Source organism: Filicampus tigris, chromosome 12 (genome assembly GCF_054856515.1).
Source record: "Filicampus tigris isolate MCC_2025a chromosome 12, RoL_Ftig_1.0, whole genome shotgun sequence".
Classification (NCBI taxonomy): Eukaryota; Metazoa; Chordata; class Actinopteri; order Syngnathiformes; family Syngnathidae; genus Filicampus; species Filicampus tigris.
In genome coordinates this window covers 15787519-15809505 of record NC_141228.1, presented here as the reverse complement: position 1 = coordinate 15809505, position 21987 = coordinate 15787519, and the positions used below count along the sequence as shown (strand labels likewise).

At 41.8% G+C, this 21987-nt stretch overlaps 2 protein-coding genes across 4 annotated transcripts; one reads left to right on the top strand and one right to left on the bottom strand.

Moving 5' to 3' along the window:
- The first annotated feature begins 412 nt into the window (after window positions 1–412).
- cyfip1 (cytoplasmic FMR1 interacting protein 1) lies at window positions 413–21933 on the top strand. 2 transcript variants are annotated; one of them, XM_086047703.1, is made up of 31 exons: window positions 413–707; window positions 3689–3806; window positions 3989–4078; window positions 5341–5418; window positions 5482–5583; window positions 5693–5874; window positions 6883–6979; window positions 7827–7955; window positions 8072–8176; window positions 8373–8464; window positions 8626–8743; window positions 8996–9118; window positions 9516–9641; window positions 9957–10123; window positions 10924–11071; window positions 11236–11389; window positions 11507–11663; window positions 11774–11870; window positions 11970–12046; window positions 12682–12790; window positions 13189–13308; window positions 13534–13733; window positions 13807–13894; window positions 17788–17931; window positions 18023–18113; window positions 18203–18333; window positions 18821–18893; window positions 19307–19401; window positions 19704–19942; window positions 20614–20761; window positions 21450–21933. In XM_086047703.1, exons 2-31 carry the CDS (start codon window positions 3690–3692, stop codon window positions 21612–21614), a joined length of 3762 nt encoding a protein of 1253 aa, XP_085903829.1. In that variant the 5' UTR covers window positions 413–707; window position 3689; the 3' UTR covers window positions 21615–21933. The 2 variants fall into 2 exon arrangements, with proteins under 2 accessions (XP_085903829.1, XP_085903830.1); XM_086047704.1 differs by lacking the exon at window positions 413–707 and adding an exon at window positions 2373–2439.
- fndc9 (fibronectin type III domain containing 9) lies at window positions 12497–17103 on the bottom strand. Of its 2 annotated transcripts, XR_015089032.1 has the most exons (3): window positions 16848–17103; window positions 14347–15573; window positions 12497–14007 (listed from the first exon to the last, which is right to left on the bottom strand). XR_015089032.1 is itself a non-coding variant. In XM_086047717.1 (2 exons), the coding sequence occupies exon 2, from the start codon at window positions 15511–15513 to the stop codon at window positions 14932–14934; it is 582 nt and encodes a 193-aa protein (XP_085903843.1). In that variant the 5' UTR covers window positions 15514–15573; window positions 16848–17103; the 3' UTR covers window positions 12497–14931. The 2 variants fall into 2 exon arrangements, 1 of the variants encoding a protein (XP_085903843.1); XM_086047717.1 differs by having other exon boundaries at window positions 12497–15573.
- Window positions 21934–21987: the final 54 nt, after the last annotated feature.

Here is a 21987-nt window from a genome sequence, read left to right as displayed (position 1 = left end):
TTAATTTGCCTCAATAATATTAACAATAATTTGCCTTATTGTCCTGGGGCCATTTGCAGGCCAACATCCATTTTTAGCGGGCTGGGGCATTTATTAAAAATGGCATTTGACACAGCCCGCAAGGCTAGTGTAAGAAAAAAAAAAAGGTGGAGGTAGGCAAAGTGAGAAGGGAGGGCGTTAAAAATATGTGCCACTACTAATAATAAATTAGTTCATTTAATGTAGCACGTTTCTAATTATGCAAAGATGCCAATCAACTATTTACAACTAAAATAAACTTTTTCATCAAAACACACGAAAATTAAAATTATATTGGAGAGAAAAAATCGCGAATAGTTCAATCCGCGGGTGCCGAACCGCGAGTTTACGGGAGTCCAGTGTACATTCCTTTGGCTTTACCTTTCCTGACTGGTTGGGGGAGGCACTCCTCTCCTCTGCCTCGCTTTTTCTCTTCCTGTTGAATTTCCCAGTTTGTTTGAGCCTGGACAGGAACTCCGTGCTCCGCCCCTGGTAATAACACCGAGTCTGGAAGGACTCCTCGAGCTGCCTACCATACTGCGGGAAAACTCCCCATATATTCCAACTTGGACTTCCATTCTCGTTGGAAAAGACGAGGGGGAGGAATCGACGACGTGCCCGGCTGAATGGCGTTCCTGTCGGCTTAGTCGTCTCTCGTTTTCCCGTAGCTAACCAACAACTCTCGGCGGGTGAGTTTGGACAGATTGAACGGCGAAGTTACGCTAGCAAACTTTGGGTGTAGGCTTTTCTTGTGTCGCCCGCTTGAAAGTTACCCCCTCAAAATATATCACTTAACTTCGCTTAAATGTCAATTTACGTGTGATATTACTTCCAGAAGCATGTTAAATGTATATAAATGACTTCTTTTTTTGTGTTTGACTCGAGTAGTGAGGCCGCGGCAGGCTCACCGCAGCGACATATTGGGGGCAGGAACTTTCTCACTTCAAAGGAAAAACGGATAATTTCATTTAAATTAACAATATGTTGGCTTGTATTTCTGTTTAAGTACATAATATACACACAAGGGTACTCTTTGGGTCACCTGTCCGTGAACAAGGCAAAAAATGTGGCGTAAAAGTGTAGCTGTGTTTGATGATGCGTTCAATGGACTGTAGCTCCCGTTTACTGTCATTGTGCTGCGTTTGGGTGAATGGTTAAAAGAACGTTAAGGTTAAAATAGTAAATGCAGTTAATAGAAATAGGATTGAAAATAAGCACATAGAACACATAATACGTTTTGGATACCCCCTTTTCATATATTGTTTACAATATGTTTTCTAGATTTTTAAATTGAAACTCGGGTCAATTTGACCAGCTGCATGTATAGTTATTTTTTTGCAGAAGCGTATTGCTGCGTATCAGGAAAAAATGTTCTATATCACGTTATAACGTGATACGTTTCACGGTTTATTGTGATGAATTTCACATTAAAATTCACATTAATTTTCACATTAAAATGTTATATTAAAATATGTTCTGTCAAATGCGGAAGCTGTAATTAAAGTTGATGATGAAGGTTTTTTTTAATTTAGTGATGATTTAAAAAAAAAGAGCAACATGCTGCTCTGAAGCTGCGCATAGCAGACCTGTTTTAGGTCTTTGTAAGTTTAAGAAAAACTGTTATTTGTTTTAATAAAGTGGAAAAAAGGACAGCAGATTCCACATTTTTATTTTACATTTTCAAAAGTTTTTTTCTAGATAGTTGAACTTGACCTGCTGCAGGCAGTAGAAGAAAATATAAACTGAAACAATGACAGCACATTAAGTGGTGTGCACTTAGGTCTTTGCAAATTCAATAACAAAAAACAAAGTAAAATTTTGAACATTTTCTGTCATTTTTTCAGCATTAATACAAAATACAGATGAATAAGATTTAAATTGATTCAATTTGGCCCACAATATCGCAGGAGGGCCTTCAATGAGGTCATCCTCAACTGCGAGAATCCTTCCAACATCAACTGTCAGGAAGTTCCGTAATGCACTGCTGTCATTTTGGAGAAGTTGAAGAGTGCCGATAACCATAGAACAGGAAATGGAATCTTTGGCTCTAGCAGTGCCCTTTAAATGTAAAACGTAACACCCAGCCTGCAGTGTCCTGCTGCTCAGGATGAGTGGTTTTGCTTTATTTTTGGTTTATTAGCTTTATTATGCTGCGGTTACCATATTTTTTTACACTTAACCTCAATGTCCATTCAAAATTATGTGACTTAAGACATGGTTTATACAGACACAGTCAGCGAGGTATTCATGTAAGACTGTTTACTATCAGTGTTACCAAGAGGTTGTGTTGATTGCGTTTGAACACATCAGTGTGCTTCCTGTGATGTCACAAAGACGTTTATATGGTTGAGGAGGCATTAACCGAGGGGTGTTGCTTGCTTCTGGGCTCGGTGTTGCCTGCGTCAACCGCTTTAGGCCGCTGTAAGTAATAAGCCTCTTACCGTGCAGTGACAGGAGTAAAACTTCTCGAGCTCGATCTCTTTTATCAGAGGAGACACTTTGACGTTACCGCCGTTTCATTGTTTTTGTTTTGTTTTTTAAATCATGTTACTGTCTTGTGGCAGATTTTTGGGGGGTTTTGTATGGTTGAGATCAAGATGAATAATTTCTTAAGAACATTGATTTTTTTTTTTTTTTTTTAACTATCTGAGCAGAAGTGTTTTCTTTCCATCCCGTGCTTTTGAGTTGCACTTCCTTGTCTGGTCGCTTGTTGCAAGTAAGATTGGCAAAACTGTAAAGGGGAACTAAACCCACCCCCCTTTTTTCGAGAATAGGTTGTATGTGCCATCACTAGTCAAAACACAGTATTTTGATTAGTACTTCATTCTTGGAATAAGAATCAAACAGATTAGGTCATCAATTTTCCTCCATCTCAGAGGGTTGCCATGTTGGGCAATATCGCCCTCTTCTCTCGACTAAAATTAACGTCCCACCTACTCTCGCCATTGCATCGGGACGTCATACAACAAGGAAAACAGATTAGTGTCCTCACCGTGTATATTAGCATAAGTAGAGGTCGATTTTGTTTCTTGTTATAAATCCTTTCTTTAATACATGCAATAATGTACATTTTATACAGGTACAAATGGAATGAAACTCTGTGGTAAAGCCAGTCCATGTACCTTTCCACCCGTAGCCAACTTTGATGTCCTCCTGTGACCTTCTGGGCCTGACGTGCTTTGTTTGACTCGCTGATTGTTCGCTATCAGGGGGAAAGTAAGCAGTCAGCATCAATGTGATGAGCCATGACTCTACACAATTTTGTTTGTTGCTCTAGACCAGTGCTTCCCAAACTGGGGTCACCCATAGATTGGGGGTATGCAAAATAATCTGCAATAAATGATTATCGTATCATTCAAATAAAAATACAACGTGCCTACATATAGTGTCTTAAAAATATAACCTTGCACACAAGAAATATCCCGTATTAAGAAAAACTAAACTAAAACCAAGCATTTTTGAAAAACTAAAAATGAACAAAAAACATCACATCTGCTCTGAGAACGAATTAAAACTAACAAAACAAAAGTCAATTTGGAATAAAAAACTAACCATAATGACAGATTCAAAACTGCTATGACTCTGTTTCATACTCTTCCACTTTTCTGTGCATGCTTGACAAAAGTAGTCAATGAATGTTGTTGTACATTTTTGTGACTCTTTCCAACAGAATGACGTCCACTGTCACCTTAGAGGATGCTCTCTCCAACGTGGACCTTTTGGAGGAGCTGCCGCTGCCTGACCAGCAGCCATGCATCGAGCCCCTGCCTTCCTCGGTCATGTACCAGGTCCGCCCCCAAAGCTCCTTAGCTGTTTTGCTCCTCATTTTCACTCGGTGGCGGTCTGTTCATTTGCCACCTGGGAATTCAGTGGGGACTTGCTTGTATTGAAACTTTAGGTTGTAAATGTATATGAGTTCTCTTGATAGTGTTGATTGTCTCATTGACTTGTTCTGTCCTTCCTCTCTCAGCCCAACTTCAACACCAACTTTGAGGACCGCAACGCCTTCGTCACGGGCATCGCCCGATACATCGAGCAGGCCACCGTCCACTCCAGCATGGTGCGCCACCTCACTGCTTTGAAACCATACCGTCCATTTTAATCCATTGTCCGCTCCCCATAGGAAAATAATGGAAATTGCACAGGCAACACATTAAGTGACAAACATTCTTTTAAGTTTGTTTTACGTGTAGAGATTTACCTAAATTAAAGGCCTGTCAAAACCGACTAATACAAAAGATACACATTTTATTTCCAAAAGTTCAGAAAATTCTGGAAAAGTCAAAATAGGTTAAATATTGTATTATTATTTCTATATGACTTATCTTTATGTTTTTTGAGGACGAGTGGATGCTACCTGGCATCTTTGGCAGGGCTCGAAAGGCTTTGTGTCAAATTAGGAGACAGAACGGAGATAATTCCTGGGCTTTGGAATCAAACAGAAGTTTGTTTGGAAGCAGCAATGGGTCCCTTTGCTCTCTTCTTCCTCCCACCTCCTCCCTGCCACCTCCTTGGAGTGAATGACTCATGCATGCCTTAAGCTGTTTGAACTGTATGTGTGTAAGCTATTGGAGGACAGAGAATGGACACTTTATTAGGTACATTGTTTGTGTCTTAACTTTATCAAAAAAAGGAGCCAACTTAGTTTTTATAGTGTGTCATAAAATTAAAACAAATGGATTAAAAAAAAAAAATAATAGCAACAAAGTCGCCAGATAAGTCATAGTAGGGTGGAATGATACGCCAAAACTCATGGTTCGCTATATGCTGTATACAATAGAATGTTTACAAATGTGTAAGATCTTTTTTACAAAGTCATTTGACAGTTTGTATTTTTGGAGGAGCGCAGCACCAATATTTTTCTTTCTTTTAAGGGAAGCACAATATCAATCTTTTTTTTATTTTTTATAGGAAAGTGCAGCCTCCGTAATTTATCTTCTTTGGGGAAATCAATAGTTAGGGTTTTTAGGAAAACGCATAATCAATCAGTAGTCTTCCTTTAAGGAAAGTGAAAAATCAATCGTTTTTTTTATTAGGAAAGTGCAACATTAATTTCTCAATTTTAAGAGTGCAACATCAATTTATTTTATTTTTTAAGGGAATTGCAACATCGATTGTTTGTCTTCTTTTTTAGGGAAGTAGAACACCTTGTCGCTTGTCTTAATTTTATTTTTTATTTTTGTATTCTTTCTATGACGCACAACATCAATCTAGGAAATGAAGACAAATGATGTACCTGATAAAGTGTCCAATCAGTGTATTCCATATTGACAACAGGTGTCATGTTGTTTGTGTTATTTATTTGTTTGTTTGTGGCCGTAGAATGAGATGCTGGAGGAGGGTCAGGAGTATGCGGTCATGCTGTACACTTGGAGGAGCTGCTCACGCGCAATTCCACAGGTAACCACCGCTAGTCATAATCCAAGCGCCACCTTCACCTCACTCGTTGCTCTCCTGCTCTAGGTGAAATGCAACGAGCAGCCCAACCGAGTGGAGATCTACGAGAAGACGGTGGAGGTGCTGGAGCCTGAAGTCACCAAACTGATGAACTTCATGTACTTTCAGGTACATGACACACTTTTATGTACAGTGAATTGTGAACTGCGGCTAGCGAATGTTTTTCAAATGAGGCTCTGCTGCACTTGAATCAACATTTCAACTACTATTTCACTAGCGCACCGCCATCGACCGCTTCTGCGGGGAGGTGCGGCGACTGTGTCACACCGAACGGCGCAAGGACTTTGTGTCCGAGGCCTACCTGCTGACGCTGGGGAAATTCATTAACATGTTTGCCGTGCTGGACGAGCTCAAAAACATGAAGTGCAGCGTCAAGAACGACCACTCGGCTTACAAGCGGTAAGAACAAACAACAATCCAGACTTCCTGGAGATGATAAAGGCCTGCACCTAAATAAAAGAAAATTTCGAAACAGATGAATTACTGTTGAAAATATTTTAGTATTTTATTTTTGATAAATACTATTTAAAGCTCTATATTTTTTAGGTCTGAATTTGCTCCTTAACATGTTCAAACAGAATAAATAAAAGTTATATTTTAATATTAAGAAAAGCAACAAAAAAAAGCAAAAACAATCTGGATCTTCACCTTAAGTAAAATATAAAAACAGAGTAGATATTACAAAATATTAGTATTTTAATTCATAAGTAAAACAAGTTGGGATTTTTACCACAGTTAGGAGAATTGTCAATATTTACAAAACAACAAAATCTTTAAAAAAAAAAAAAAAAGATAAACTGACACATTATTTTATTAACAAATTTTTTTTCTTTCTGGTTGGCTCTGAGTATTAAAAAAAGGTAGATCTGAACCTGAAATGAAGAAAATTAACAAAAGTTTTAAAAAGTATAACTATTTAAAAAAAAATCAAGACATTAAATATTGCAAAAATGTGACTACGCAGTATTAAAAGTATTTTTTTTAATATGCATCTTTACCAAAATAAGTCATTGTGTTATAAAGTAATTAAAAAAAAGAAAACAAATCCAAAATGAAATACAAAAATTACATTTTGTGACCTAAGTTAAAAAGAAATGTTTATACCTGTGCATTCTTTTCATATTTGTTCTTCACTCACTAGTGCAATAAAACATTAACTTTACTTTTTAACTTTTTATTGTCAATTCTATGGAATTGTATTGTTTTGAAGACATACATTACATCATAGAGATGTTTCTGAATTTTGTGTGTAATCAGAGTTTGACTAACTGGGAAATAAACACAAGGTGGCAGCATTTGGCAACAATCCCCTTCACTCTTCACACTGCATGAAGAATGAAAATATCTGATTAAATACTGTGAGATTTCAATTTGAAACTAAATCTTTTTCCCCTTTTTGTCCTACAGTGCGGCTCAGTTTCTCCGAAAAATGTCTGAGCCCTCGTCCATTCAGGAGTCCCAGAACCTGTCCATGTTCCTGGCAAACCACAACAAGATCACTCAGGTTTGCCTCCAGAACAACAAATTACATCTATAGTGATGAGCAGTCATTTTAAAAAAAACTGCAATATTCAAATCTATAAACATTTCATGTGAATTTACGGGAACAAACGAGGATTTTACAAAATTTAAAACTGCCTCTTGAAGCTGTCTTAACTTTTTTGTTAAAGAAAAAAACAACATTTTAACCCAAGCCACTAATAGAGGAGATGACACATTATTCTTGTTGTACTATTCAGTATTTAACCGGTGACATTTCCGTCCTGGCGCAACGGAAATGATGGACCAGAAATGTTTCATTTTACCTAGCAATAGACGGAGCGCGGACCCTTGTCTTCTTTAGAAAAAAAGCTAACAAAAAATATTATTTTGCAGTTCTGTATTTAAATATTTGAATATTAAATTATCATACCTCTTCTGAAGAATCCATCTTTTTAATGAATGTAAAGCAGAATTACAGCCGAGGGGGTGACAGAAGCTACGCATTGCAGCTTTAATATGGAACTTAAAATATAGTTTATATAGTAGCATAATCCTGGCAAAAACAACTAGATTTTATGCAAGTGCAGCTATACCTTGGCTAACAAGTGCTCCAGGTTACCAGTTTTTAACAACACAACAACTTCCAACGGCATTGTCATTTGTTGACATGCACGTTACTCACTAGGACAGGCTCTGCCTTTTAAAGATGCCGTTAGAATGGCCACCCAAGTGGACAAAATAATTATAATTCGTTCCCATAAATTCCCTTGGAGAGTTTCCAGTTTAGTTCACAGATATTTTTTCACCCCTTTGCAATCATATCTCGGGTGAATCAATCTTTTAAAGTCTCTTTCTCGCCACACACGCAGTCTTTGCAGCAGCAGCTGGAGGTGATCAACGGCTACGAGGAGCTGCTGGCCGACATCGTCAACCTGTGCGTGGAGTATTACGACAACAAGATGTACCTGACCCCCGGCGAGAAGCACATGCTGCTCAAAGTGAGTCATCCTGGCCAGCTCAGCAGGAAACGGTTTGCTCCAATGTATTGTTTGTTGGCGGAACTGAACGCCCCCCCCCCCCCCCCCCCCCCCCCTTTGCCCTTCCTTTCAACCAGGTCATGGGCTTTGGCTTGTACCTCATGGATGGAAACAGCAGCAACATCTACAAGCTAGATGCCAAGAAGAGGATTAACCTGACCAAGATTGATAAGTTTTTTAAGGTGTGAATGGAGGAGCATAAACGTGTACTGTGGTACCTTGATTTCCGAGGGCCCCAACATGAGTTTTTCCAACGAATATTTGAAATGCCATTCAGTCGTTCTAGTTCTGTCAAAAAACACTTTCTTGTTTTTAATAAAGAGAATGGAACTATATTGTAAGAAATTAGAATAAGTACGTGTCTCGTTTCGTTCACAGCAACTACAGGTGGTTCCTCTTTTCGGCGACATGCAGATCGAGTTGTCCAGGTACATCAAGACCAGCGCTCACTTTGAGGAGAATAAATCCAGGTGAGAGGAGAGCGCGCACATGTAGCCACTTAGAATTGTAGCAATTGAATGATTTTCAAGCTGTCTTATCACTGACCCCCATTGACCTCATGCATGTCTTTGTATCCTGTTATGTCTCCCGTTCTGTTGTCGTTCCCTAACTGACCTGACTGGTCCTCCAGGTGGACGTGCACGTCCATATCCAGCAGCCCTCAGTACAACATCTGTGAGCAGATGATTCAGATTCGTGAGGATCACATGCGCTTCATCTCCGAGCTCGCCCGCTACAGCAACAGCGAGGTGGGTTACGGAATTCTGTAGAGGTTTATTTGTAGGCGGGAACGGCTCAACCTGATTCGTTAGATTGGTCATGCGGACTTAAACATGTACTTGCGAGAGGAGCTATGAGGAGTATACAGAAATGAGTCACTATTGTTTTTTTTTTATAGGCTTTTTCAAAGTTAATTTTTTTTTTTAATCAGATGCCTTAAGTTGGCGCTGTGGTTACCATACGTGCAGAAGTTGATGAAAATGAACTGTAATGATCCCTAGGTGGTGACTGGCTCAGGGCGTCAGGAGGCCCAGAAGACGGATATGGAATACAGGAAGCTTTTCGACTTGGCTTTGCAGGGCATGCAGCTCCTGTCGCAGTGGAGTGCTCACGTCATGGAAGTGGTGAGTCTTAAAAAAAAAAAAAAACGAAGAAAGTGGTCATTGGCATATTGGCGCATGTACAACCATGTACATGTGAACCGGCATTTTTATCCTGAGTGGATCAGGAACATATCCCCCGCGATAGAGACCATATTAAAAGATACATATTTTTTCAAATGTATTTTCACACATGCTTTAAATGCTTTTGACATTTTTGGAAATCGCGTAACATCACTTTTTGGAAATGAAAAGAAGACTCTCACTGGCATAGTTCTCCACATTTGAACTTGCTAGTATACCATAACACCCCATAAAAGATTATTTTATATAATCTGCACGATAGCGGAGGTATGAACGATGAACAGTATATATCAGGCCTTCACTGTAATAATCTCTTGACAAAACTATTTCTCCTCAGTACTCCTGGAAACTGGTTCATCCCACGGACAAGTACTCCAACAAGGAGTGCCCTGATAACGCCGAGGAATATGAACGCGCCACCCGATACAACTACACCAGCGAGGAGAAGTTTGCCCTGGTGGAGGTGGGCCAACCGCAGTCTGGCATTTTCACTGTGATGATAGACCTTTTCACAATGCCGTCACGTGTACTTCCAGGTGGCAGAAGGTTTAGCGACTCCCAGTGGCACCACTAGTGAACAAACTGCCTTCTACTAAGCAGCTTACAACATCCACTCGATTTAACTTTTTTACAGCATAACTGGCGGCTCAACCCCAAACACAAATTTTTGTCATAATTTTCACTTGGGGACAGTCATAGTACTGACTTTTCTTCCACCTGGAAGTACTCTAATGCCCACTGTGGACAAACATGAAATGTTCGTATCGGACGGTTGCAGGTGATCGCCATGATAAAGGGGCTGCAAGTGCTGATGGGCCGCATGGAGAGCGTGTTCAACCACGCCATCCGCCACACCATCTACTCAGCCCTGCAGGACTTCTCGCAGGTGACGCTTCGTGACCCGCTCCGCCAAGCCATCAAGAAGAAGAAGAACGTCATCCAGAGGTGCGCCGGGGAAACACCCCAACGACCAACAGGGGGATACGGAACGGAAGTTTGTTTGCGCAGATGAAATGAAAAATATGAGGGAAGGGGGGGGGGGGGGGGGGGGGGACAACCCCAGACTGAGCTCCTGTAATAAGAGCACAAACAATATGGATTTTGAGAAAGAAAATCAACAAGCATGCATGAATACACAACACACAGACTAGCACATGTGGAGGTGGAATGGGGAGTGTCGAGGGGAATGTTAGAGTCGACATGCAGATGGCTTCGCAGCCAACAGGGCGCCATCCAATCCCACTTTGCAGGTGCGCCATCATAAAAAGAAGCATTTACATGAGTAAAGGCGTTAGTTATTAGGTCATATTTGTTGCATTTACTTGAGCCATTGTTTTCTCTAAAAATTGGTCAGTTCAAATGTCGAGTGGTGCAAAAGTATGGATACAATTTTTACTATGGGAAAAAAAACCAATAGCTTTTTTTGTCACTGTTGGAGTAACATACAGACTACTATGAAGTACAATCTCTTATGTGCTCAAATTGTTGGCCTTTAGCATTTTTAGACATTTTTAAAAATCGTTTCAAGAGGGGAAATAAGCATAAATAGAAATGTGGTTGTGCAAGTGTATACACCTTCTTGTAACTTGGGATGCGGCGGTGTTTACAATGCACTAACCACATTCAAACCCATGTTAAATGGGAGTCAGCACACACCTGCCACCATTTCAAGTGCCACAGTAACCCCAAATAAACTTCAGATGTTCTTGTAGGATTTTCCTGACATTCTTTCTACTCCTCCTCAGCGTCCTGCAGGCCATCCGGAAGACGGTGTGCGACTGGGAGACGGGCCGTGAGCCACACAATGACCCGGCCCTCCGCGGGGAAAAGGACCCCAAGGGCGGATTCGACATCAAGGTCCCTCGACGAGCTGTGGGACCCTCCAGCACTCAGGTGACACATCGTCCTCCCCCTGTGTATCGTATAAAGACGATGATAAAAGAAATAAACGATTGGTTTTATTCACCGAAGGTCCAGGCACCAATATCACATCCCACAAATGATTTTGATCATGGTCCAAACTAATGTGTTCAACATCAACTTTCCCCCCCTTGAAGCTGTACATGGTGAGGACCATGCTGGAGTCCCTCATCGCCGACAAAAGCGGCTCCAAGAAGACCTTGCGCAGTGGTCTGGAGTCCCCCACCATCCTGGACATTGAGAGGTTTCACCGCGAGTCCTTCTTCTACACCCACCTGCTAAACTTCAGTGGTGAGCCTCCAAACGCCACCGCCATTGACGTTCTCACAGTGACGTCACAAATTCTGTAAAGTTCTATGATGTGATTCCAGCAAATGACATGGTCTCTCTCTGTCCGCTTTGCTGTAGAAACCTTGCAGCACTGTTGCGACCTCTCGCAACTGTGGTTCAGGGAGTTCTTCCTGGAGCTCACCATGGGCCGCAGGATCCAGTTCCCCATTGAGATGTCCATGCCCTGGATCCTCACAGATCATATTCTGGAGACCAAGGAATCTTCCATGATGGAGTGAGCAAAGCTCCCTCTGTTGGACAGTTTTAAAGATTTGTTAAATGACTCTTTCATTGAGGGAACACGTTTGAAACGCATGACGAGATACTGACGACATTCTGTTTCAGATACGTGCTGTATCCTCTGGATTTGTACAACGACAGCGCCCACTACGCCCTGACCAAGTTCAAGAAGCAGTTCCTCTATGATGAAATAGAGGCCGAGGTAATCTGTTTCCGATTGTGTCTATTTGTGGTGAACTGAAAGAAAAACAGGAATGATCTCTTATTTATTTATTGTGCTCTTCATTTTGCCTTCTTTCAGGTGAACTTGTGCTTCGATCAATTCGTCTACAAGCTGGCTGATCAGATATTTGCTTACTACAAGATCCTCGCTGGAAGGTAGCTAAGAGATGTTTATTCTACGGAGCCAGAACACTGGCCTTGAAAACAAATGTTGGTTTTGTAGATTAATATATCTCGTATTTGTAGTTCGGCATTCACAAATTCACCTATTTAGGGGATTATTTTCTCTTCTCTTTTCCTTTTTTCTTTTTTTTAATCGCACTTTATTTACTGTAACATGCCATTTTGAGTACAAAAATATTGCTTTTGCCATCTTGTTGCATCTTGGAGCCTAAATAGAGAGCCAGAGCTTCATTTAGTCTAGCCAGTTCTTGTCTTAAGTGGAAAAAAAAATGCTTTGTTGCCGTTTTCTGGCATCAATAAGCAATGAGAAACCTTTCTGGATGGGTATCAATAGGTTACTCACTATTGGCCGTGCTCCTTAAAGCCACTCATCCAGTTAACAAAAACTACAGTTTGTACAATAATTTTACTCTATAATGCCAGTACTGTATATTTCTTTTACATTCGTTTTTATTGTATTGTGTGTGTGTCTTTTTTTTCCAAATTGAAAACAGTCATTCTTGATGCCAAAATTTCATAGCAGTGTTCTGACTGTTTTTCCCCCCTTCCTCTTCTCTCTGACTGTGGTCCATTGATAACCGTTATTAAAAACACTTGATTCCTTGTAGTCTCCTGCTGGACAAACGTTTGCGGGCTGACTGTAAGAACCAGGGCGCCAACATTCCGTGGCCGGCCTCCAATCGCTACGAGACCCTGCTGAAGCAGCGCCACGTACAGGTACCTTTCTGTTTACACTCTTGCACTTGATAGACATTTTCACCATTACATCACACATAATTCGAAGCGTTAATAGCTCCGATGACAACACGAGTAAAGAAACTCTTCTATGTCATTTGAACAAAGCAGGGCCATTGACAATACAGGGGAAATGACTTGAATGGTGATTAAAATTTTTTTTTTTTGTATGTATTTAATTGAACTTTTTTAAGCTGCAACACCTGAATTTGCTGAATGAATCAGTGAAGAATATGTACAGTATATATCTGGCGGCACAATCCCGAGCAAAATATGTTTTTGTCATCGTTTTCAGTTCAGGCTACCTGCAGTCACTCACTTTTCTATCTGCTGAAAGTACAGCGCTCTTTCCATCTAACAAACATGTCGGCGTACCGCAGCTTCTCGGCCGCTCCATCGACCTGAACAGGCTCATCACCCAGAGGGTCTCGGCCGCATTGTACAAGTCCTTGGAGCTGGCCATCAACCGCTTTGAGAGCGAGGACCTCACTTCAATCATGGTAGGGACATACACACTCCAAGAGATTACATTTGACAGGATGACGATGCTCACATCACCAACGTGGGCGATCTCACTTCATTAATTTTTTTTCTTTCTGTATATTTGTGGCAAAAAAGTTCAACGTTGAACTAACAAAGAACTTTACCATAAATTTTTTAAAAAACTACCGCATGCTGCAACAAATCAATTTATCAGACCGTGATCCTAATCTTGTGTCCTGAAGGAACTGGAAGGACTCATAGAGATCAACCGCCTGACGCACAAGCTCCTCTGCAAGTTCTTGACGCTGGATAGCTTTGACGCCATGTTCCGCGAGGCCAATCACAACGTGTCGGCGCCGTACGGCCGCATCACCCTTCACGTCTTCTGGGAGCTCAACTACGACTTCCTTCCCAACTACTGCTACAATGGCTCCACCAACAGGTAGCAGCCGCGCCGGAACGGCCCGCTGCCATCCGATGCCCATCTCGACTCAACTCTGACATGTTATGCTCAGGTTCGTGCGCACCGTCCTGCCTTTCTCTCAGGAGTTCCAGAGGGACAAGCCGCCCAACGCTCAACCCCAGTATCTGTACGGATCCAAGGTCAGTGGCACCTGTAGTTAACGCCAGTATATGTACATTTGTGTACATGTATTTGAGTTACGCCGCCGGCATAGGAAGCAGAGATTCGTTGTCAACCAAGGATCCATCTCACCCTGTGGCCAGCAACACAAAAAAAAATATTAAGCAGTTTATTTTAAGTGGGAATGTTTTATATAGTGGAACTGAAACTGAAAAATTAAGGAAAAAATTTAGAAAAAAAAATAGGGCAAAAATCAGACACAAATTTGGTATAAATTGCCAAAACAAAAACACAAAAATCTGACCAAAATCTACAAAAAAAGGCAAATTTATACCTTCAAAAATGGACAAATATTTGGCCCCCCAAACCAAAAAACTGAAAATCTGTCAATCGGGCGAGGAAAAAAAAACAACCCTGAAAAATAGGCTACAGGTTAGTGTTCGAACTTGCATTCAAATTTTGGTTACGTTACCATTTTATGAATAGAACTCCATCGTAGGGGATCCCTTGATGGAGTGGATGCCCTCTCTTCGCGGGGGAAAGGAGTTGAAATTGCATCGATCGATGCCACGAGATCGCAAAAAAGCACATAAAAGCATCAACATCATCATGAGGTACATAAACGACTATTAACTGAACATAAACCACTTTCACGTGAGTCTCACTAATAATATTCGCAAGCATACTATCCTGAATAACACACTTGCGCAAACTGACATGACATCACACATCAAACAAATATGCACACTAGCACTTTCCAAAACATGTCATCATTTAGTCATTAACATTTTGACATTTCCACACACTAATAAATATTAGCACATTAGCACATGCCAGACACAGGAATCCAACCTCGACACTCATCCACAGCTGCCCCACTTTACCTTGCTAGGATTAAGTGATTCTCTTATACAGATTAAAAGAACGATTTAAGCAGTCAGTTTGAAGTGGGTGTGTTGTATTTCCTGACACATAAGATCCAATAATAATCCATAATACAGAACAGCATAATTCCATCTGGGCCGGACAATATGCTGATGACCTCAATCCAATTGCCTCAAACTGGCTCGCTCCCAGACAACCGAGCCAGCGTCCTGAGCTCATGGAGGCCGCGTTGGGCGCCGTTGTCGCAGCTGCCCCTGGGCGTGTAGAGCCGCCCAGATGATGAGCGGACCGCGTCGGTCACCACCGAGCGTCCTTCTCTCCCGCCGCCGCCGCTCGCTCGACCCGTGCGGACGCCGTGCAGGCACCCCCATAGCAGGACGCCGGCGATGACCAGCAGCAGAAGGCAGCAGGTCAGCCAGGCGCCCGTGGCCAGCCCCCAGCCGGCGCGCTCCTGCCCCTCGCCGCCTTCGCTCAGGGTCCCGAACACCTGGCACTGGTCCCGCACCGGGTTGGCCGCCTGGCACGTGACGCATAATAAGTAGGTGGTGTGCGGGAGCAGGTTGGCCAGGTGGGCGGCGGTGTGGCTGACGGGGATGCGTTCCTCGTGCATGAAGCTCTTGCGCTTGAAGGCCGTGAGCAGGCTGTTCCAGTTGGGGCTGTACATGACGCTGTAGAAGGTGTCCAGGCAGCCGGCCGACGGGGGCCAGCTCACTTTGGCGGAGGTCGCCGAGACGTTGTAGACGGCGATCGCCATGAGGGAAGAGTGATTCCTTTTTGTAATTCCGGTGTGTGGCACTCACGGTGTAAAACAGACCTGGAAAAGAGAGGAGGACAGTCGTCCTCTAACGTTTTACACCAAGTAGCACTTGGGCTCTCGTATAATACTGTTACCTTGAGATACAAGTTTAATATGTTGCATGACCACGCTTGGAACTCGAAATGCTCGTATATAAAATCATCTTCCATCCATCCATTATCCACCATTTATCCTCACGGGGGTCACGGGCGAGCTGGAGCCTATCCCAGCTGTCTTCAGGCAGTACGCGGGGTAACCCCTGAACCGGTTGCCAGCCAATCGCAGGGCACACAGAGACACACAAACATTCACACTCACAATCACACCAACGGGCAATTTTGAGCATCCAGTCAACCTACCATGCGTGTTGTTGGAATGTGGAAGGAAACCCGGAAATGACAAACTATTTGTATTTGTGTATGCAGCTCTCCCTTGCTCCAAGATTTTAGAGGGACGAAGCGAAATCATATATAGAGTGCCACAAGAGTAAGCCACCATGCATCATTTTTGCGATTAATTACTCTTGTCAGTCGCACCATGCAATCCCCGCATTGGGATTAAGGAACAGGGTGTAACAATGCCAAGATAATAAGCATTCTGTGCAGGGGATTGTCTGGAATAAATCCTGGTCACTGGTGGGATTATATTACATAATCGTGACCATTGGTTTGCCAAGAGGTCATTGAGTCACTGCCAACCATTTGACTCATTGTAGAATATCCCAATGATTTCTCCAGATCAGCGGTTCTCAAGCCTAGTACACCAAAAATACCACCTCAAACAAATACTGCAAAGTACCATTATCATAATCATTGTCAGGAATTAGACTAGGGTTGTATTTCTAAAACGTATATTTATTATAAACCACTAACATTATGCTTTCAAGTACAGTTCCGTTGTATTTAATGTGAAAAGTCAAATGAATTGTACTTAGGAAGTGATTATATTGCATACCACTAGAGGGAGCACGTGTACCACTAGTACTTTAAAAATCACGGGAGCACGTGTACCACTAGTACTTTAAAAATCACGGTTCTGGATGTGAAAACCGGCATTAAATTCTGCCCCTCCCCTCCCCCCCCCCACAAAAAAAAAAACAATAAAAAAACTCATTCATTTAAATTCCAGTTGGTATGTCATCAAAAATGTTGCCTTTTGCTACTCTCGCCCAAAGTCAAAACTATCTGTCAGCTGTAAATCCATAGCAACAAAACGAGCACTTCCATATGGAATATTCAATGCACATTTAGTGATTTGCGAAATAAATGAGAGCAAAACACCAGGGGACTTACCTCTCCGGGCTCTACGATGTTCCCGCGTCTCATCCCGTCACATCTGGGATGACGCTGTCGACATGCAGTGCAGGTCTGCGCGTCCGTGTTTGAGCCGCCGTGTGTGCGCAATCGCGAACGGACTGGGAGGAAGGAGAGAGGCAGTGGGGGGTGGGCCGAGGATGAATATCCTGTCGTCAATGACTGAAAAGAGAACAATTTACAGACATTATGAGATAGAGGGAAAAGCAACCATCTGGTCCTAAAAAGCAAACAACCAAGCTGATTTTCATGGGATATTTGAAGGATTTTAAAGAGGATCATTCTTAAAAGGATGTTGACGTCCATAGAAGGCTTAATTTATTTTGTACTGAAATTTGAATACCAAAATAATGAATAAAAAAAAAATAAACTGAAGTTCTGCTGCCATATCCATGATTTGTCCCCCAGTTAAATTGTATTTTGAACCCCGTTTTTCACATTCAGTGATAGGGACAGAGCCTTGCCGCAAATGGCCAAAAGGTGCGAGTCATTGACGCCCCCAAAATGCTTGGTAATTTGCCCATGTTTGCCACAATATGGTGGCAAAGAAGTACTTTTGTCAAAACAAAGGCATCGAAATTTACTTCCTTGTAAATTTTTCCCTTCAACTCCTTGTTGAAACTTATTTAGACTAGTATGCTCGCTAATATTATTATTATTATTCAAATACTGAATACAGTCATTGAGGTAACATGGGTTTGTGATTGTGTACATGCTAGATGCATGGTGCTCATGCTTTATGATCCTGTCAATTTTAAGTGCTTTGCCGCCATCTTGTGGCTTGTATAAGCAATTACATTTTAGGCGGGGTCAATTATTTAGGATTTTTATCTAATTGTGGTTGGCCGGGGTTCACTCTGCTTTTCAACTTCCTGGTACCGCCCCTCCCTGACCATTTCCTCCCTCAACGCGGCGGCAGACGCTGAACTTGACGTACAGCAGCATCTTCAGCTGCTACCGCAACTTTGTGGGCCCGCCACACATCAAGGTCATGTGCCGGCTGCTGGGCTACCAGGGCATCGCCGTGGTGATGGAGGAGCTGCTCAAGGTGGTCAAGAGCCTGGTGAGTCCGACTCAGAGTCTGGCAATTGTGACATCGGGATGGCGCGGGGGTATTTCATGACGTGTCTGCTGGCTGGCCTTTTGGACTGAAGCTCCAGGGCACCATCATGCAGTACGTGAAGACCCTGATGGAGGTGATGCCCAAGATCTGCCGGCTTCCTCGCCATGAGTACGGCTCGCCAGGTTTGTGTGCGCTCTCATTTGCCTGCTTGCCATCAAAAAAAAGCAATATTCTATTAGTTACCTGGTGACTCATATCTTTTTTTTTTCAGGAATCTTGGAGTTCTTCCACCACCAGCTGAAGGACATTGTGGAGTATGCCGAACTCAAGACGGTTTGCTTCCAGAACCTGCGGGAGGTGGGCAATGCCCTCCTCTTCTGCCTACTCAGCGAGCAGAGTCTGGTACGACCAAACCCACTCCTCCTGAAACCATTATTCTGGATATGGGTTTAATAGTAGAGATGCAACGTTCGACGAACTCGATGACAATTTCAGTCGTTTTACTGAACAAACTGTAAGAAAACAAAGACATAAAGCACACATTCATACATGAGATAGTCACAGTTCACACAGACTCACTCAACATACAGAACAGCCAGCCAATTCTGGGCTCTCATTTGCTGACACCCAAGTCACTCACCAGGTCAAGCCCTGCTTTTTAAAGCTGTCCACACTCAAAAGTCACAGATATGACAGTAAAACGCGAGAATGGTGACTCCAAGTGGACAAAAATAATAACTGCACCTCACATGCACGTTACTGTGTTTAATAAGGAAAAATAATGGCTAGTTAGAGCGTATAAAAAAAGGGAATCGAGATGAACACGGATGGCCGGATCGAGCCCAGAGCGTTAACCCGTGTTGTTGATTTGTGTCGTGCTGTTGTGTAGTCGCAGGAGGAGGTTTGTGATCTGCTGCATGCAGCGCCTTTCCAGAACATTCTGCCCAGAGTCCACATCAAAGGTAAACAGCAAGCGCACTAATTAACTTGAATTGTCATCAACTTCAATATAGTAAGAAGCATATTGTTAAATGCGAGGATAAAAATAAGAACAATTATTAAAATAAATAAAAGCACTGCTGCAATATTACAGATACTTTTTATATATTAAAAATGTAAATATGAGGCACTTGAATGAATATATGAAAGATTAGCAATTATTAAATACATGTATATATTACTATAGCACAGTAATATTGTTAAATTGATATGAAAAAAAACCAAATTAAGTAAATATGGATTAAATTAATGGAAAAAATGCAAGCAAATAAATGAACAGCTCAAGAGTATACATTATTATTACTATGTTTGTAATAAATAAAATGTGCGTGTGCGAGTGTACCTAATGAAGTGATTGGTGCGTGTGTGTTGACAGAGGGCGAGCGCCTGGACGCCAAGATGAAGCGCCTGGAGGCCAAATACACGGCGCTGCACATGGTTCCTCTCATCGAGCGTCTCGGCACGCCGCAGGTACGCCGTTAGAACGCCAGCCCCCTAATGTGTGCCGTGAGTCGGCGTGCAACGTTCCAAACTTTACATGGGAATGAAGCCAGGAATTTGCAAAATTGACAGATGGCTCTTAATAGGTAACCACAGTCTGTGATACACTTTCAGCCCTAAACGGGAATTGCAAAAAAAAAAAATTGTGAATAAAGGTTTAAACAGTTATTTCAAGACATTTAACTTGTGTGGAATAAATTAAATGTCCAAGTATTTTTGAGTAAATGTGTAAAGTTAAGAAGCACTGAATTTGTCATTTTCCCTCCGCATAGCAAATCGCTATCGCTCGCGAGGGCGACCTGCTGACCAAGGAGCGGCTGTGCTGCGGCCTGTCCATGTTTGAAGTGATCCTGGCGCGCGTGCGCGGCTTCCTGGACGACCCCATCTGGCGCGGCCCGCTGCCCAGCAACGGCGTCATGCACGTGGACGAGTGCGTGGAGTTCCACCGTCTGTGGAGCGCCATGCAGTTTGTCTACTGCATCCCCGTGGGCGCGCACGAGTTCACCGTCGAGTAAGCGTCAGGCATTTTTCGACTGTAGAATTAAACATGATTTAAACACCAAAATGTTCATCCTAAACATTCATAAAAGACTGCTAGCTTAATGCAAACGTATTTATAATGCAAAACGCAGTAGACGGGCTAACAGAAATTAGCATTGATGTGACAGTAATTATAAACCTTCTATTAATTGTGACTTTACCACACGACGCAACAACTCATACTAATTTAACACCCAAATTTTTCTCCAAACCAGATAACAGTAATAGAAGTCAGCTAGCTTAATGCTTGTATGCGAAATGCTACAGATGGGTTAAGGTAATCATTAGCTTAAAAAAATAAATAAATGTACTTTTAAGAAAATTAAACATTGTACAGTTACAAAACCACATTTACCAACATTTGCTAGCTTAATGCTAACAATTCATGTGAAACACTATAGACGGGCTAACCGAAGTTAGCATTGATGAAAATGTAACATTGTATATTTACCGTAAACATCAAAATGTTTAGCCGAATGCCATATTTACAGAAGTCTGCTAGCTTAATGCCAACATACAATGTGAAACGCCACAGATGGCCTAACGTCATACACCACCCTGCCAGGTCTTGCCGCTTCAATTTTTTTGTGCATGTTTGCCACCTCTGACCGTCATGTGGTTCCGGTGCGGTCCGGTTTTCAGGCAGTGCTTCGGCGACGGCCTCCACTGGGCAGGCTGCATGATAATCAGCCTACTGGGCCAACAGAGACGCTTCGACATCCTGGACTTCAGCTACCACCTGCTCAAGGTGCAGAAGCACGACGGCAAGGACGAGCTCATCAAGAGCGTAGTGAGTACCATACCGTCACCGTGAGGCGGGATGCACCCTGGACTGGTTGCCTGCACACTCACACCTCAGAACAATTTAGTCTTCAGTGAAGTTAATAGGAATTTTTTTTTTGGTAGGAGTTATTTTCCTCAGGTAATCTGACAAACATTGAGTGCAAAATTAAGAAGGGAGTCAACCAAATAAATACTCTTATTAAAATGTGAAATATACTCAAAAAAAAAAAGTTTTGAATGAAATTGAAATGGAATACTTTTTTTGAATGAATGCTGTTTTCAATACGTTCAACACATTTTATGCTTTATTTAAAAATGTATACATTTTGTGTAAGTGCTTTTAAATATTCAAAGCAAACCGTTTTGCTTCAAAATGCATCATTTCAAATACAAAATGTTTAAGAAAACACTCATGATCAAAAAAAATTTACTTCAAAAACTATTTTTTTAAATGTAATCTTTTGTCATCGTTGTCTAATCACCATTTGTTTCGACTTTGTCAGAGGGTTGTAAAAATGTAATGCAAAATGTAACTGAATTTTTTTTTATGTATGCAATATTTTATTCAAGTTGTTCTATCACTTTTTTAATGTCCTGGGAAGTTCCGTTTTCCCATGCTAGCACCTTGCCTTTGGCCATGCTGCACTTGCACTCATCCTCAGACATTCATTTTATGTCTGTTTTTGTTTTCCCAGCCGCTGAAGAAAATGGTGGACCGCATCCGCAAGTTCCAAGTGCTCAACAATGAAATCTTCGCCATCCTGAACAAGTACCTCAAGTCGGGCGACGGCGAGAACATGCCGGTGGAGCACGTGCGCTGCTTCCAGCCGCCCATTCACCAATCGCTGGCCAGCAGCTGAGTACAAAAATACTACAAATATTCCCTTTTTTTTGGACTTGGCTAGCAAAGACCACTGAGTTTTATTCCCACAATAAACTTTTTGTATTCACACGTGCCTTATCGGGAAAATAGATTTGTTTTATACTTCTAGATAGACTTTCTAAGAGATTAATATTTAAAAGATTTTGAGGTGGTGTTGGTGGTGATGATGGAACATTAGAAGTGAGGTGAAGGTTTTTTTTGTTTTTTGTTTTTCATATTTTGCATGCCAACGCATTTCTATCGACTGTGCCTTGACTTTTAATCATTCTTTTATTTCAATAAATATGTAACAAATCTGTTGTTTCAACTGCATTTTTTAAAGAAATTAAAAACAGTTTCTTTAAAGTATC